The following is a 15,890-nucleotide window of genomic DNA, read 5'->3' on the forward strand; positions in this document are numbered from 1 at the left end:
ATAAAACTATCATTTAATGATATTATCATGTGTTTGGTGATTTTTAAGAAACTCAAGATCAATTTTATGCAAAATGATGCTCTTATACGGTGCAAACCATATAATTTTAAAACATCTTCAACATATTTAATTTTATACGAAGTGCTTAAGATAAAAGGTAACACGTCAAATGACCAAAAAAACTCTCATCCTCACCTACTGAGAGAGAAAATGTATTAGGTAAACATTGATGAGCTTTATATGCATAAGGTTATTTGTATTGACATTATGTATGGACGAGATTCGGTGATTTTTTATCATTAGATTACTATAGACTATACTATAGACCATATATAAGAATAAAATATTAAAAATAATAATTATTTTAGCTGGATAAGTAAGACATATTACCATAAATCTTGTACTATCATTTTTTTTAATAACAAATCAAACACTACGTTGTGTAACCATTTTCTTGAAAATTGTAGACCCCATAATCACTCACTACAACGCATGAGGTTGCAATCTAGTATACTATAAAGCCTAATACTTAATTGGAAGCCTTGCAATTTCTCAGAGTCTCCAATTCACATGTAATGATAGAGAAAAAATCAATTAAATCTTAAAGTAAAAACAAAAAATGAGGTGTGATGTGACAATCTCCCAAACTATTGGATTCAAATTGTAAGTTATACAATTCTAAACGAATTGTTGTAAGCTCTAAAATTCTAAATGAATTGCAAAGCTTCCAAATCCTCCTAATACAATATTATTTTCAAACACTAGATATGATTAAATTATACATTAACTTATACACTGGATGTCAATATTATACTATCCTATACATTGAATTATTAGATAATAATATTATTATCTTATACAAAGTCCCAAATGGATCATCATGGTAATTTACTAATTTTCTGTAATATTATTATCCTATACAAAGTCTCAAATGGATCCTCAAGGTAATTTACTAATTTTCTGTCTGGTAATGCGTAAGATAGTAGTGTTGCATTCTCATTCGCATTTCTATTCATTCACCAATCAAACATTGGAATTCTTGGAATTCCCTTTCATGTTCCACGACTAACCAAACCTAACGTAATATTTTGTCTTTACTTCAACAACGTCAAACCAATCACAGGTTATAGGTTTAAAAATTTAGGCATTAAATTGCAACTTCCAATTAACTAAATTCTAACCATGTTGAGAATTCACTTCCATGGAAGTTCGAATCCGGATCACAACACATCGAATCGAACATCTCCTTAGTGGGGCAAAGCAAAAAAAACAAAACAAATTTCTCCGACCAGAACCGAAAAAGCACCAAAATTTCCCAAAAAAAAAAGAACTGAAAATGTAATCCAGTAACATTGGAGCGCATCTCTACTGAGAAGTATTAGAGAGAAGGCTCAAGCAGAAAGGATACTTGCGTTGCTATTCGCACAGATAAAATCCTGGAAACCATTGGTGGTTCTCAAGAAGATCTATGTGCGTTTTATGAAAACGAATCAAACGAAGGGAACTATAAATATTATCCAACGATATGTCGTCGTCGGCCGCAGCACAATCAGAATTTCAACACTGAAGCCCTAATGCCAAGGACGAAGGCTCTTTATAAAGAGGAAATCTCAAATCGTCAGTCTGGACGAAACGGGCTTTCCCTTTGCTTTTTTGGGCTTGCAAGAGATCATGGCCCATTAGGTCTTGACATATTTTCTGATTTTCTAATGATGCCTTCCTAATCCAATCGATAAAAGTACATGGTAGGTAAGATGACAATGATGTAGGTTTAAAACTATTGATGTAGATTTTGTTTGGGTTGAGCACCCAAGTTAATCTCAAAATTAAAAATCCTAAGATTTTTTTATTTTTTTATTTTTAGGGTTCTTAAAAACTCGAATAGAATAACTAACAAACAAGAATCATAGTCGATCCTTTAATTTAAAACAATATTGTGCTGAATATCTTAGGTAAGGTTTGATAAGTTCACTTTCTCCTTCTATTGAGTGTGTATCAATCTCTCACTAAACATATAAGAAATTTATCATATTGCAATGTTAGCATAAAAAATCTCTTATTTTATTTATGAGAAGAGCAAACCTTTAATTTATTGATGAAGCCAATTAAACATGTGCCAGCAATGAAAAACTCGTCATGATTGAAGGCATTCTCTAGAGGAATTATAGTGGTGTAGGCTTGCTTGAAAGAATTCCTTCTATAATTATGAATGTGACATGTGACTTAATTTTTCTATAAAATTAAATATAATACACATAGAACGATAATTGGAGGGCAATTAGCAATTGATTTCATAGTCATTTTTGACGATTTCTATTATCTTGGAAAAAAAGTTCTAGAATTACATAAAGAAAAACACCCAAAAGAGAACCAGAGAGAGTGAAACAAAAAAGCATTATTAGATTAATCAAACTACTTCAGCACTTTTAGACATTGTTGTTGTTGTAGTAGTACTTGTTCCTGCAGCCATCAATCCAGAGGCATAAGGCACTCCAGTGGGCTTAATCCATGGATCACCTCTAATGAACCTTCCCGGAGTGAAGTCCACAACATGTTGAGGTGTTATTGCCTTGATTCCACGCCACGTCACGCGCTGTGCGGTGCTCGAACCAGGACCACGATTGTTGTATTCCGTGTAGAAACAAGTCTTGAGCCCGAAATCGCCTAACCAAGGTAACCAGCCCGCGGGCTGGATCAAGTCATCGATGAACGATTCCAGGATGATTGTTCTAGAGTACTCCTTCCATGGACGGCCTAAATAAGATTTGAATTGGGTCTTGAAAGGGACTAATTCAGGAGCTGCAGTGATGGAGCAGTTTTGGAGGATGAGGGCGCTTGGTTGGCGTCGCTCTTTCCTGCCTTGTGCGGTCACAATGCATTGCTGGTTATCCAGTGGCTTGCGAACCAAGAATTTGCAGTTTTGGAAGACTGCAGCTGCGTCCCCAAAGACGAAGTCAATTGTACCGGAGATGGTGCAGTCACGGTAAAATTGGCGCTTGGTGTGGGCGTAGAGGGTGTCTTGGTATCCGTCCATGGAGCAGTTGTAGAAGATTGACATGTCCGCGGAAACCCTCAATGCCACGGCCTGGTGTTTTATAGCACCTGCGGAGTTCTCAAAGCCTATGTTCTTGGCAATGAAGTTGTCTCCAAGAATAGCTGCATCGATCAATCTAACTTGTTAATTAAAATAACAATCTTACGGATTCAGTGTTTTTTTGTCTCAACTATCTCAAACGGTGAGATGAAGATGGAAGCATACGATTTCATACGGATCATGTGGGACACACGTTTTCATATGGATTATGTGTGTCAATCTCAACATACGTTAAAAACTAGGAAATTGAAAATCATTAGGCAAATCTTAGGATGCATATTGATTAAGTTACGTACCGACTGTTGAGGTGTGGAAAGTGGTGATACCATCGATGAAGTTCTTGTTTCCGGTGATGCGAGTCTTTTGAGCACCATCTCCAATCATCATCAAATTGGTCATGGACCTATTGACTTGAACATGCTCCACATAAACTCCTTCCTTAATGTAAATCACAAAAGTCTTGTTATTCATTTTAGGGATGCGATCCAATCCCTCATGAATAGTCTTGACGTCTCCGCTTCCATCCTTAGCCACAACCACATTAGGTTTAAGCTCAGTTGGGGTTTGGCTTAGTAGCCTTCGAACGCCAAAGTTATTGAACCAAATTTTCTCATCATCAATGTTAAGGAGGCGACGATTCGCCCCAGAGCCAGAAATCATATCAGATAGTATGGTAGACATCTCAGAAACAATTGCAAGGCCATTGCTACTCAATTGCATTGCTGTTTGCAATGCTGCCTTCATTTTCTTGCCCGCCTCGCTCGTTGTGTTTTGAAATCCATCCAAACAAGTTTCTTGGTATGTTATCGCGGCGCTAAGCCAAATTTTCAAATTCGCCATCATGTCATCCAATTTGGTCATGTCAAAATCCCCAATTGCCTCAAAAGAATGTTTGAGTTCCGCAATTGATTCGTTCATGAGCTCCTTGCAACCGTTGAGGGCGAGGCGAGTTCTAGGGTCTTTTTCTAGGTCTTGCAAGAGAGTTGATTTTTTGGCTGCGTTGTTGATGTGTTTCATGGCGACTTCAAACGCAACCTTAACGAGTTCTTTAGGGTCAGTTGCATTGCCAGCATTGGCATTGAGACTCTTCACACATTGTTCCTTGTAATCGGTCGGTTGACAAATAACCTTGACTGCTTTCATTGAGGAAGATAAATGATTCTTTTGGCTGCTCCCATTGATTTCTTCCTCGTTTTCATTATTATTAACGCCAACACCAACAGTTATGGCGATAACCATGGCAACCAAGAAGATGGAAGAGATGCCTATGATGGTCATTCGCTTCCTCTTCTTTGATCCTTCCCCATCACTATACATTTTTGATGAATGAAAGAAAGAATGGAAAGAGTTAATTGATTTAATTAATTAGTTCCTGGTTGGCCTTCCTTTCTTTGAAGTCCAACCTAGGAGAGAGAGGAGTTATGGATGAATTGAAGGTTTGTGTGTGTTAATATTTATAATAAAATGAGATTAGATTGTTTAGAAGAGTCGGGTGTGTGTGATTAGGAAACCACAGGCTTGGAGGGATTAAGGACAACCAAAGACAAGCTAGAGGTTTGTGTATGTTTACTAAACATATATAATGAAGGTGATAACCTAGCCTCATGTTTGTTTTGCCTAAATCACAACCTCTCTCTCAATTTAGGTCATTATATATATATATAAAGGAATTCTCACACAAGGGTCTAAAATTAGGGTTTATGTTTGGTGTGGATGAGTAAGATGACAAGTGGGACCCACTGTTTTGGATCTCACATGTTTAAAATCAATAGTGTAAACATAAACTCTTATTTTACACCCTTACTTTAGACTCTTATGTGGGAATTCCTCTATCTCGCTGTTGCTCTCACGCGGGATCCCGCTTTTCTTGTTAAGATGCGGGATAATGTTTATGGCCGTATGATGAATCTAACGGTCTCAATCAACACTCCCAATTTAACCCAACTTTGACCCGTATAATTCCCATGACCAGCTTCTCCTGCGATTTCTTCTTTCACAATAGTCTCCGTCCATAGTCTTCATCCGCAGTCTTCGTCGGTAATAAAGGTAGCAAAATGAAGCTGAGGAATGAAGTCTAACATTATAAATTTTATGCGTTGCTTTCTGACAAAAGCAACACTATTGGATTGCTGCTATTCAAGATGGGTAATGACCCACAATAAGCTCTCTGTTCATTGAACATATTACATTGGTATCAAACAGAATTGAACAGATCTGAACCATTAGAAGAAAAATTTGTCACGAAGACGTGAACAAAGAAAAAAGAAGGCACCACATGAGCTGCAAAGCAAAACAAGGCAGTACTCAATCAACTCAATTCTGCAAATACCCAAAATTCCATCTCTAACAAACCCAAAATCCCTAATCAACTCAACCTTGCAAAATTCCATATCTATAACTCAATCTGCAGAGCAACGCAAGGGATATATATACATCTATATATCCTTCTATGTGTAAATGTATGTCTCAATATGTGTCTGCATATAAGTAAGGGTTTAAACCCAATAGTTCATTCCATAATAATAAACGTTACACCTAACACTACGTTAATAGCCTAACAATTTATTAACCCTAACATAGGAATTACAAAACCGGAGAACAAACACCGAACACACACTGAGATATACCCAAATAATATTGAAATGTTGATCTTTAACTTATAATTATGTATACAACCTATTTTATAATTGGTATGAAGAATTTCATTGTTTCGAAAAGAAAGTCCACATGCGGGAACTTAATGATCAATGTACAAACTAAACTTGAAATGATATAGAGAAGATTAGGGTGCATTTCCTTTGCTTTTTTGTCTTTTCATTTGCCATAAACATCTATTTTTTGTTGTCTATTTTCAAATGATTTTAGCTATCTTTCTGTTTTTCGTGTTTCTATTTTCAAATGATTTTACGTGAATTTTCTTTACCAAATTATTAGCTTTATTTATGTTCTCGAGTTTAGAGTTTTTTGTTTTATGTAAAACTTAAAAAGCACCTAGATATGTTGCATATACCAACCTCGTATCAAATGTTCATATAAGGAGAAGTTCTCACATCAAATATTCATATATATATATATATATAAATTCTCACATACGGAGGCCCATAACTTCTAAAATTTACGAGGTCTAAAAACTGCCCATTTTTCAACCCAACCCATGTCACCAATCCAATACCCAAATCATCAACCTACCAACCATTAAGTAAAATGCCGAACATGAAGAACAAATTTTGTTCAAGCTCAAATGTTTAGATAACCCAAATCTTGATTATAGTCAAATATATATCAAAAATGACATGTAGCCCATCAGTTTGGTAACCTATTGAAGCTCAAAATGTTTATTCCATTGATTTAATCAATATATTAATTTTATTTTCACTCTTTTATTCCATAATTAATTAATATAGATTATATTATTTTTTAAAGCACAGTCTAGAATTCATTGTTTTAGTTGAATGAAATTTCAAAAATAAAGGAATTAAGATTTACCATATAAAACTCATCGACAATGAATCTTGTTAAAAGGAGTTTTATGTGTTGATTATGAAGATGTAATTTTTTAAGAAATCCAACATGTATTTTGAGAGTTAAAACGTTTGAAAATTTTGTTTAAAGGATTTAGACTCCCATGTGCTACCTAGCACAATTGAATATATATTTAGTGGATGATCTTGTGCGTTGGCTCACCTGGAGCCGAGTGGATCGGTGGGTTGACTCGGATGCGTTGCTTGTGGGCATTAATGACTCGTCGACGTTGGTGGAGCGATTGGTGTTATGGAGATTGATTTGATGATTTTTTATTTTTTACTTGAGTGAGATGAATGGAAAGTTTCTACCTTCACAAATTATAATTAATAAAACAACGGTTGTGATATACATACATAATATTGGTATACATAAGGATACATAATAACATAGCTTGCCATGTAGGATGATGATTAGATAAATTCAAAATTCAAAAATAAAAAATCAAACCCTTAAAATCACTCTTTTATCTCTCTTGGGATTCCAATTTTTTTTCTCTCTCATCTGTCTCTCCCTCTCCTCCCTCACACGACTTCTCTCTTCCTCTCTCATGGCCAACATCGGATCTCCGTCGTTCGGTCACCAATCCAACCACCACTACTGTCAAAAGAAGCGTCCGGCTCCCACAAGCACAGCCCAGCCACCACTTGCCGTCATCCGTCACTGGTTTTGCCGGAAATCCACCTTGAAGCCGCGGGTTTTCACAGGACAAAAAGCACCAATCCAACGGATTCCGATGTTGGTTTGGTAACCCGACACCACCAATGAACTCCGTTAGGAGAGAAGCACCTAACCCAACCCTTTGTTGACCGAAACGGCCACTGGAAAATGGAGACCCACTTTAAAGGTATGCTCTAGTTCGTTATTGCATTGTCCGAAATTAATTACACTATGAAGGAAAAGCCTAATCATCACATATTTCATGTTATTCCATGGGTTCAATTGTAAGACCAATCTAATTAGGTTTTGTTGAGGAAGATTGGTTTTACACTTTCGTTTGCAAAAATGTAATTCATATTTTTGTAGACTTTAGACTATTGCGTAATGTATCTTGACAATCTATAATTTTGCACAAAGCAGGGGTTAAATACTCTGTCAGTTTGATAGTGTAATGAGGTTTGAAAACCTTTTTTGGTCGAAAGGATACACTGTCAGTTCAAAAGTGTAATACAATTGAAGTATGCACAATATAATTAATTTGTTTGTAGGCTTTGCAATATTGCATAGTAAATTCCCAATAGTGTAAATTTTGCACAATGCAGTTGCTAAATACATTGGCAATATGAAAGTGTATTTGGTTATTGTTCTTGCATAAGACTTTTGCGGACTCGTTTCACATAGATCCCAGTTGTTGATTTGATTATTTTGGCTTGCTGTGTTCAAGATCCCAGTGATTACACTTTGCTATTTTGGTAGTGTACTTGTTTGCTATTTTGGTGTGTTTACCCCAATGGGTTATTACACAATGAAATCTGACAATGTATTTAGCCAGGAGGTTATTACACCATGCATTTGGTAGTGTATTTAGCCCAGTGTATTATTGCACTATTTGTGCACAATGTAATTATCCCAAAGATTGTTGGATATTGTCTCAAAAATATAGCAACCTTGATAGATACATCAAATTCTAAGCTCTTTTTAGACATTGCAGAAATGGGGATGCAACCATTGGGGTCTCGAGCAATGCATATTGTATTTGGAACATTGTAAATTATGTACAATGCACTCATTCAATACACTAACATTTTGATATGTAATTGTTTTTCAAATGCATTTTCTGTATTTCGATACCATATCATTTTGCACAACCTAATTTCTTTGTTGAAGGTCGTCATGCACTAGTGCGTAAGGTAATTGAACCTTCTTTTTCAGAATGGCCAAAACAAAAGACACAAAGAAGAAACCCATCTCATTGCAATATTGATCTAATTTGCAAGGGTTGACGTCACTAGTATGCTTGAAGAAGAAAAATAAAAGGAGTTTACGAAAGACACTTTTTTGGAATTTGTTCAAGGTGTTCATGGACAAGAAACACGTGGAAATTACACCTCGAGGATTTTATTTTTGTTGATATGAATTGTATTGAAAAGTGTCAAAGACGTTGTCAATGTTGTTAAATACACTGGTAATTCATTAACAAATAGGTAATAAATACTCTATCAAAAGATAATTTAATAAAGCACTGTCATGGGCAGCTATATTAAATACCCTATTAATTCGTAATGCATTAACGTATGAAATACAAATACACTATAAAAACATAATGTAATAAGCCACTGTCATTGACAGTTATGTTAAATACCCTGTTAATTCGTAATGCATTAACATGGGTGATGAGAGATGAGGAAATGACACGCAAACTGGAGAGAGAAGGAAGATGTACAAAAAAGTTGCAACAAAACCAAACCAATTTTACAAAAATCGAAAAAGAGAGAAGGAGAGAGACCAATGAGAGAGAAGCGGGAAATCTCTCTTGCTTCTTAGGGTTCTGCTTAAAACATCTATGTGGCATGCCTAGTTGGCATGCCACATAAATTATGTATATTATGTACACCAAATATTATATATGTATGTCATTTTCCATAAAACAATTTGTAGTCGAATCATGGAATCTTTAATTGCTTAGTTTTAAATTCATTGATGGTTGTCGTCATCTAAACTAGAGTATGGATCATCAAGACAAAGTCCTCCTAATTAGTATGAACAAATAATGAAAGGGAACCCAATGGGTTTTTTTAAGCATAATTACATGATTAAAAAATAGTTAAATAGTCATAAATGCAGTAAAAAAGGAAAAATTAGAGATAAGTCCTTTCACCAAAAGTTTTGTTCCAATAAAAATATTCTAATAAGTTTTGTTTCATAAACTCCATCAAATTTTAAAAATATTCCATAAAGGACAAAAAGCTACAAATATTTACCCATTTAACATCCAAATCGGAGCTTCCTCCTCTGACAACTATTCCAACTAGCCAACGCATGAGAATGTGCTGCTAGGTTTGGATTACACTCTCGTGGTGGTGGCTTGCGACGATGGCATCTTCGGCAACTGGATCAAACACTTTTCTTCATGGTTGGCCGCGACTTCTTGGTCAAATTCCGATGGAATCAGTAGCTGATGACAACGAATGATGGTTGGGGGTTGGTCGTTGTGCTCCGGCATTTCTATTTGGTGGGTCGGTGACCTTGATCGGTGGCTGGACAACGGTGGTCCATCATGCCCACGAATCTACGTCATTTGCTATCTGTGTTCATATGTTATCTGTTTCTTATAAATGAGTATGATGAAACATATAACATTTTAGGAAACAGATAACATTCCTAAGTATCTAAAATAGATAGCATATCAGACAAACATATCTATGGATTTTAAGTTTCAGAAAAAGAGAGTACAATCAAGTAATAAAACATCAAAGGTGATGTGTCTTGATCCGTGAAGTTGATTTGTGGTGTTGATGGTCGTCGGCATTGGCCAGATCGAGCTCTTTTTTTCAAACGGTGGTCCTAATTTCACGAAACTTTTTGATGACTCAAATGATAATTGAGGGTCGGTGATGACTGAGTTTTGGTCAGGCTAACCAAAAGTTTCATTTCGGTGCTCCGTTCGTCAGAGACGATGGTTGGAGGATCAATTTCCAGTTGTGGAAGTGAAGAAAGAAGAAGAGAGAAGGAAGAAGAAGAAGAATGAGGGGCATATTGATATGTAAGTGTTGTAAAAGTATTTTTGACTAATCGTTATTGGAATATAATTTTTAGTGATAAAAAGTCGTAAAAAAATTTGTCTTTGACGTGGCATGCTGATAATTTGTAAGAACCAATAGGAACAAAGAAGAACATAAGTAAATAAATAAACAATTATTGTGATTTGTCACTTGTGAGTGGTCGTGACAGGCAGCCCTACTGTATAACAGACCATTCAAAATACGCGGTTTTGTACGAGAGAGATTACAAAAGCATAAACCTCCATTGTCCACTCCCTTCCCTTTGAAGGTTTCAACTTTTGTGATTTTCCCCTCAGAAAAAGCTCAAGAGAAGATGATAGAGACGAGAATGGAAAGAGAAAATGGCAACCCATATCCAAGTTTTGTTCCTTTGTTCATATCCTATATCTTAATCTTTTTATCTTTCTACTAATATAATTTCCTAATATTTGTAATTTTATCTTTATCTCTGTCTCTATCTCAAACGTGCTTTCTTTTGTTTCTTTTTTCTTGATCTGTAGATAAAGTTTGGGTCTCTTTGGTGGATCCTCTTTCACTCCCTTGTCATTTCAATAGATTAGCCCATTTTTGTCACAGCTTGGCTCTTTAATCCCTTCACAATTTTAACATACAAATCTTTTCTAGAATTTTCCATCTGGATCTTCTCCCTGTCTTGTTCGAACCTGGAAATTCTTTTATTCTTCCTTTTTTTTTACCATCATTCAACAGGTACCCTTTTGTGCTATCTATATGTTTGCTCTAATTCGCGAGAGAAATTGGCCAATTCTTAATCAGACCCTGTTTAATTGAAAAACCCAAATCTTGATTCTTCATTTGTGAGGACTGAGTGTGTTGTTGTTATTTGTTAAATTTTTTTTTGGAATTGAAAGATGATGATGATGATGACGATGGAGGGAATGATGGATAAGGGAATATTGGATGATATAATTAGGAGGCTATTGGAAGGGAAAGGAGGCAAGCAGGTGCAGCTATCAGAGGGAGAGATCCGCCAGCTATGTGTTAATGCTCGCCAAATCTTCCTCTCTCAGCCCATTCTTGTCGAGATTCATGCTCCCATCCGCATATGTGGTCAGCTCTCTATTTCCCATACTCCCATTTTGAGACACTGATTTTTTTTGGACTAAAACAGGAGAAGAATTCATTGTTAAAATTGATTTGGAAGCTTATTGTCTTTGTTCATTTTTGAAAAGTATGAGCAGTATTCCCATCTGGGTATGCATAAAGATATAATTTGTGATCTGGATTTTTTAGATAAATTGGAGATGCATGAATGCATCAGTGATTTGATAACATTCTTGGACAAGACCTTGAATCCAACCTTGAATCATATTCGTATTTTGCCTTAAACCGATGGACGATAACGATTTGATTTGCTATGGGCAAGGGTGACTTGCTGCATATATAGGGGATTTTTGTGATTAAAGGGGGAAGATCTGTCCTAAGAAGCATATACAAAGCTGATAGTGGTTCATATGTAAGATCCGTCTTAGTGTCTTTTTAATTTTGTCCCATTTGAGCTTGAAATGGGTTTGTCGTTGAATTTTATTAAACTAACGAATGCTTATTAACTCCTTGGCTTTAGGCTAGGATATGTCCATTATCGTGTGTTGGTTTATAAAGAGACTGATGAAACCGGCTATGTTTTGTTCTCTTGGGATTGGCCTTCAAACCAAAAAAATTTTGGGAATGTTTGCAATTGAAAGTTATTGCGCTAATTTGAGTTTTATTGGGAAACTTTTTAGAAAAACTTTGTTGAAAATTTGGTGACATTGAACTTGGTTGAATTACCATAAACATTGGAAAAAGTGACTTCAATCTATAGAGCAAATGTTTTCTGTAATAGCAGTTTTGAGTTCTCGTTTCTCTGATTGGTATGTCTATTGTCTGCTGCTCTCCAGGTGACATACATGGGCAATATCAGGACATGTTAAGATTATTTGAATATGGTGGCTATCCACCTACTGCAAACTACCTCTTTCTTGGGGATTATGTAGATCGAGGCAAGCAAAGTTTGGAGACCATTTGTTTGCTCCTGGCCTACAAGATAAGATATCCTGATAGAATTTATATGTTGAGGGGAAACCATGAAGATGCGAAGATCAATCGTATTTATGGATTTTACGACGAGTGTAAAAGGAGATTTAATGTTAGGCTTTGGAAAATATTTACGGATTGCTTTAATTGTTTGCCTGTGGCTGCACTTATTGATGAGAAGATACTTTGTATGCATGGAGGGCTATCTCCAGAATTAAAAAATTTGGATCAAATAAGGGAACTTGCGAGGCCAACTGAAATTCCAGATAGCGGTCTCCTCTGTGATCTTCTTTGGTCTGATCCTGACCCTAAGCTTGAAGGGTGGGCAGATAGCGATAGAGGTGTTTCATGTACTTTTGGAGCTGATAGGGTTGCAGAGTTTTTGGAGAAGAACGATCTTGATCTCATTTGTCGAGGTCATCAGGTAAGCCAATTTTGTTTTAAATAAGCTAAATAGGAATTATGAACGACCTAGTCTTTTAATAAACATTCGATGGAAGCCTTTACAAGCTTCCATTGTTATTCTTTTGAGTCGCATTCCCCTCAGCTTGAACAAGGAAACTTAAGCTTCGTGAATTTAGCTAACCGTACAGGTATACATTATTCTTGATTCAAACTTAATGAAATGCCTTTCTAAATTTTAATGTTTAGACGTATCTCCAGGCTTTCTTAAGCCATCAACCGACCGAGCTATTAAAAGGTTGCGACAGATTTCCTTGCATTGATGATTCTTAAGTCATTGTACGACGCTTACAGACCAACTTCAGTCTTCAGCAACATCTACAAAGAAATATGATGACTTATTTTTTGCCATATTGTTGCGGTTAAATTTCAGGTGGTAGAGGATGGGTATGAGTTTTTTGCCAAACGAAGATTGGTCACAATATTTTCAGCTCCAAACTACGGTGGGGAGTTCGATAATGCAGGTGCTCTATTGAGTGTTGATGAAGGTCTAGTGTGTTCCTTTGAGATATTGAAACCAGTTTTTGAGACTAAAGCATCACCTAGCGGTTCCAAGGTGACTCTTAAGAAGGTATTCATATCACTGGATAACACTTTTATTCTGTATCAGAGAATTTCTTCTTCTCATCACCTTTTTCCCCCTTTCGTTCACACAGGTTCCTAAAGCTGGGAGGGTCTAAAGTTAGGAGAATCTGAGAAATGTTTCAGTTTGAGTAAAAATATTTCGAGAGCAAACTAGTTTGTGCCAGAGATTACTTGTTCAATGTGGCTTGCCAAAGGAGAACCTTTCCGGTCATTAAGCTTCCCAATAACTCTAGTCGCAATTGAAATCAGTATAGAAAGTCTGTAAATCCACAGCACACATGCTGCTTTTTGTGCAGGAAATGAAATTTTCCCTTTTTTATGTCAATTGTTGCATAGTATGATTAGCTTGTTGTGAGTACCGGTTGAGGATGGTCTGCCTTGATCTTTTTGTCTAGGATATTTGTACATTCTACCTTCAAGTTTGCCATGGAAAATCTTCTTATTGATCAAATACATCCAAATATTAGCTAGTTAGTTAGTTGTCATGATTCCCAATATGCTTTGAAATTTAGACTTTAGAGGGCTTATCCATTTACAAATCTTCTCAATCGTGAGTGTTATAGTCATGAAGTGATTATTTACTTATTTTTATTTTCTTTTGAACTATATTTGTCCAACAAATGCTCAATAATTCAATATAAAAGATAAAATAAATTGATTGTTTATTTTATATATATATATATATATATATATATTGGTGGGAGACGTGCATGACATTAAACTACATACTTTTTTTTTGAGGAGTGAAAAGGAAGTGGGTCTATCACTTATTCACTTGTAGAGGTGAAAACACTATATAGACTATAGAATTTGAAAAGAATGGAAATCCCATATCGAAAGAACAAATGTTCACATGATAAATTCTTTTATAAAATACTTGCGTGTAAGGGGTAGTGGGCGGGCCTGGCGAGTTTGGGGGGTTTGGGGTGATTATGTTTTGACTACTTCCAGTCTGTTATACCACGTACTACGTGGGTTGTAGTTGGTTTTTCTTTAATCCCTATAAGGCTATACGTAGCTGCATTTTCTCATTCAATAAGACAGATTATTCTTCGAAGTTTAAGGTTTTACTTGTTTGCAAACATTTAAATCCAACACAAACTAGTATATGGTAGTGGATTTCCTTTAATTTCTTTTGCGGAATTATACAGCTATCCCAAATTGAAATAGTTTTTTTGGTAACTTTCACACGCTAATAATAACAATAATAATTTAAAAATAAAACCTCAAGTTGGGCTTCTAACTTTCTACTTTCTGGTGATAAATGTCACAAATGGACAATCAAAGTATCTGAAGTTAAAAATTTACAACCCTAGTAAAAAGTTTCATTTACACATCATGGTAAAAAATGTTAGCATAGCGTTTTGAATCCGTATAGGAAAACTACCAAGGATGCGGGCCCTGATCCCGTTTAAGAAAACTATCTAATATACAGTGAACAAATCTAGTGATTTACTCCACCAAGATGGGTTCAAAGGGCCTACTTTGGAGAGATTCCCACGATACATAGAAATAAAGATCCGAAGTTAAAAATTTATACCCCTAGTAAAAATGTTATTTACACATCCTGGTACAAAATGTCAATGAAATGCCTTGATTCCCTATATGAAAAATACAAAAGATGCTGCGTACGGATTTAGGGATTTACACTGCTGAGTTGGGGTCAAAAGCCTGCCTTGGAGAACAAAAAAAGGTATCCGAAGTTGAAAATTTTAGGGTAACAATTGAATGTAACAAATTCTAGGGGTCAAAGTGCTATTTTTCATTTTTTTTTCCGACCACCAAGTTTGACCTTTTAAAGTCAAATCAATCGGTGAGAGGAAGACTAGTAAAGCGGCCATCGTCGGATTCTCTTTTTTCTTTAAATACGGATCAATCGGAAAATCTGAAATCGAATCGGAGATGGCAAGAAGAACCGGAGCGAGTGGGGAAATCGGAGGGAACAAGAGGAGAGCAAATGAGTCTGCGTTGACTCGGTCGGTGAATGCAGTCTTTGACTTCGTGAGATTCGCCGAGTTCGAGATCCTCTTCGTTCTCTTCTTCGTCGTTGCTTTCATCATCTTCAAAGATCTCGTCAGTTTTTCTTTCTCTTTCTATATCTCTCCTCCTTTTCTGCTGTAGTTAGCGTTGTAGCTATATATCAGTTGAAGTACGCGTGATAATTGCATTAGGAGTTTTTGCGTAAGAGAGTAAAATTATAAAATCTTAGGATCCTTAGCATAGATTTTATGTAGCTTTTTCTTTTGGCCGAGGAACCACCCACCCAGCCCACGCCTATGCAGGGAAGACTGCGTTGAAGTCCATGCAGGGGAGAAATAGAGCTTCTACAACCCCCCAACCACCCCCCCCCCGGGTAGTGGGCAGACCAACGAAACTGGAAAAACCATGGAGAAATACTCCCAACTGGTTCGAAATCCGACCTTAGCATCATCAATTGTAGAAACATCTACACAAAGATTAAATTAATGAAA

General features: G+C 36.1%; 2 protein-coding genes across 3 annotated transcripts; one reads left to right on the forward strand and one right to left on the reverse strand.

Annotated features, from left to right (window-relative positions):
• Positions 1–2,407: 2,407 nt before the first annotated feature.
• Positions 2,408–4,457, reverse strand: LOC120000682 (probable pectinesterase/pectinesterase inhibitor 21). Its single transcript, XM_038848809.1, has 2 exons — positions 3,391–4,457; positions 2,408–3,156 (listed from the first exon to the last, which is right to left on the reverse strand). The coding sequence occupies exons 1-2, from the start codon at positions 4,409–4,411 to the stop codon at positions 2,408–2,410; spliced, it is 1,770 nt and encodes a 589-aa protein (XP_038704737.1). The 5' UTR covers positions 4,412–4,457.
• A 6,096-nt stretch (positions 4,458–10,553) lies between these two features.
• LOC120000793 (serine/threonine-protein phosphatase PP1) lies at positions 10,554–13,893 on the forward strand. Of its 2 annotated transcripts, none has more exons than XM_038848930.1 (4): positions 10,554–11,406; positions 12,237–12,796; positions 13,024–13,113; positions 13,208–13,348. In XM_038848930.1, exons 1-3 carry the CDS (start codon positions 11,208–11,210, stop codon positions 13,105–13,107), a joined length of 843 nt encoding a protein of 280 aa, XP_038704858.1. In that variant the 5' UTR covers positions 10,554–11,207; the 3' UTR covers positions 13,108–13,113; positions 13,208–13,348. The 2 variants fall into 2 exon arrangements, with proteins under 2 accessions (XP_038704858.1, XP_038704857.1); XM_038848929.1 differs by lacking the exon at positions 13,024–13,113 and adding an exon at positions 13,491–13,893 and having other exon boundaries at positions 10,558–11,406; positions 13,208–13,405.
• Positions 13,894–15,890: the final 1,997 nt, after the last annotated feature.

The sequence above is a fragment of the Tripterygium wilfordii genome, chromosome 6, assembly GCF_013401445.1.
Source record: "Tripterygium wilfordii isolate XIE 37 chromosome 6, ASM1340144v1, whole genome shotgun sequence".
Lineage (NCBI taxonomy): Eukaryota > Viridiplantae > Streptophyta > Magnoliopsida > Celastrales > Celastraceae > Tripterygium > Tripterygium wilfordii.

Coding starts and splice junctions, on each gene's coding strand:
- LOC120000793 (XM_038848929.1), top strand. CDS start 11,208: ATGATGATGATGATGACGATGGAGGGAATGATGGATAAGGGAATATTG. Junction 12,797..13,207: donor TCATTTGTCGAGGTCATCAG/GTAAGCCAATTT, acceptor GTTAAATTTCAG/GTGGTAGAGGATGGGTATGA. Junction 13,406..13,490: donor CCAAGGTGACTCTTAAGAAG/GTATTCATATCA, acceptor TCGTTCACACAG/GTTCCTAAAGCTGGGAGGGT.
- LOC120000682 (XM_038848809.1), bottom strand. CDS start 4,411: ATGTATAGTGATGGGGAAGGATCAAAGAAGAGGAAGCGAATGACCATC. Junction 3,157..3,390: donor TTTCCACACCTCAACAGTCG/GTACGTAACTTA, acceptor TGATCGATGCAG/CTATTCTTGGAGACAACTTC.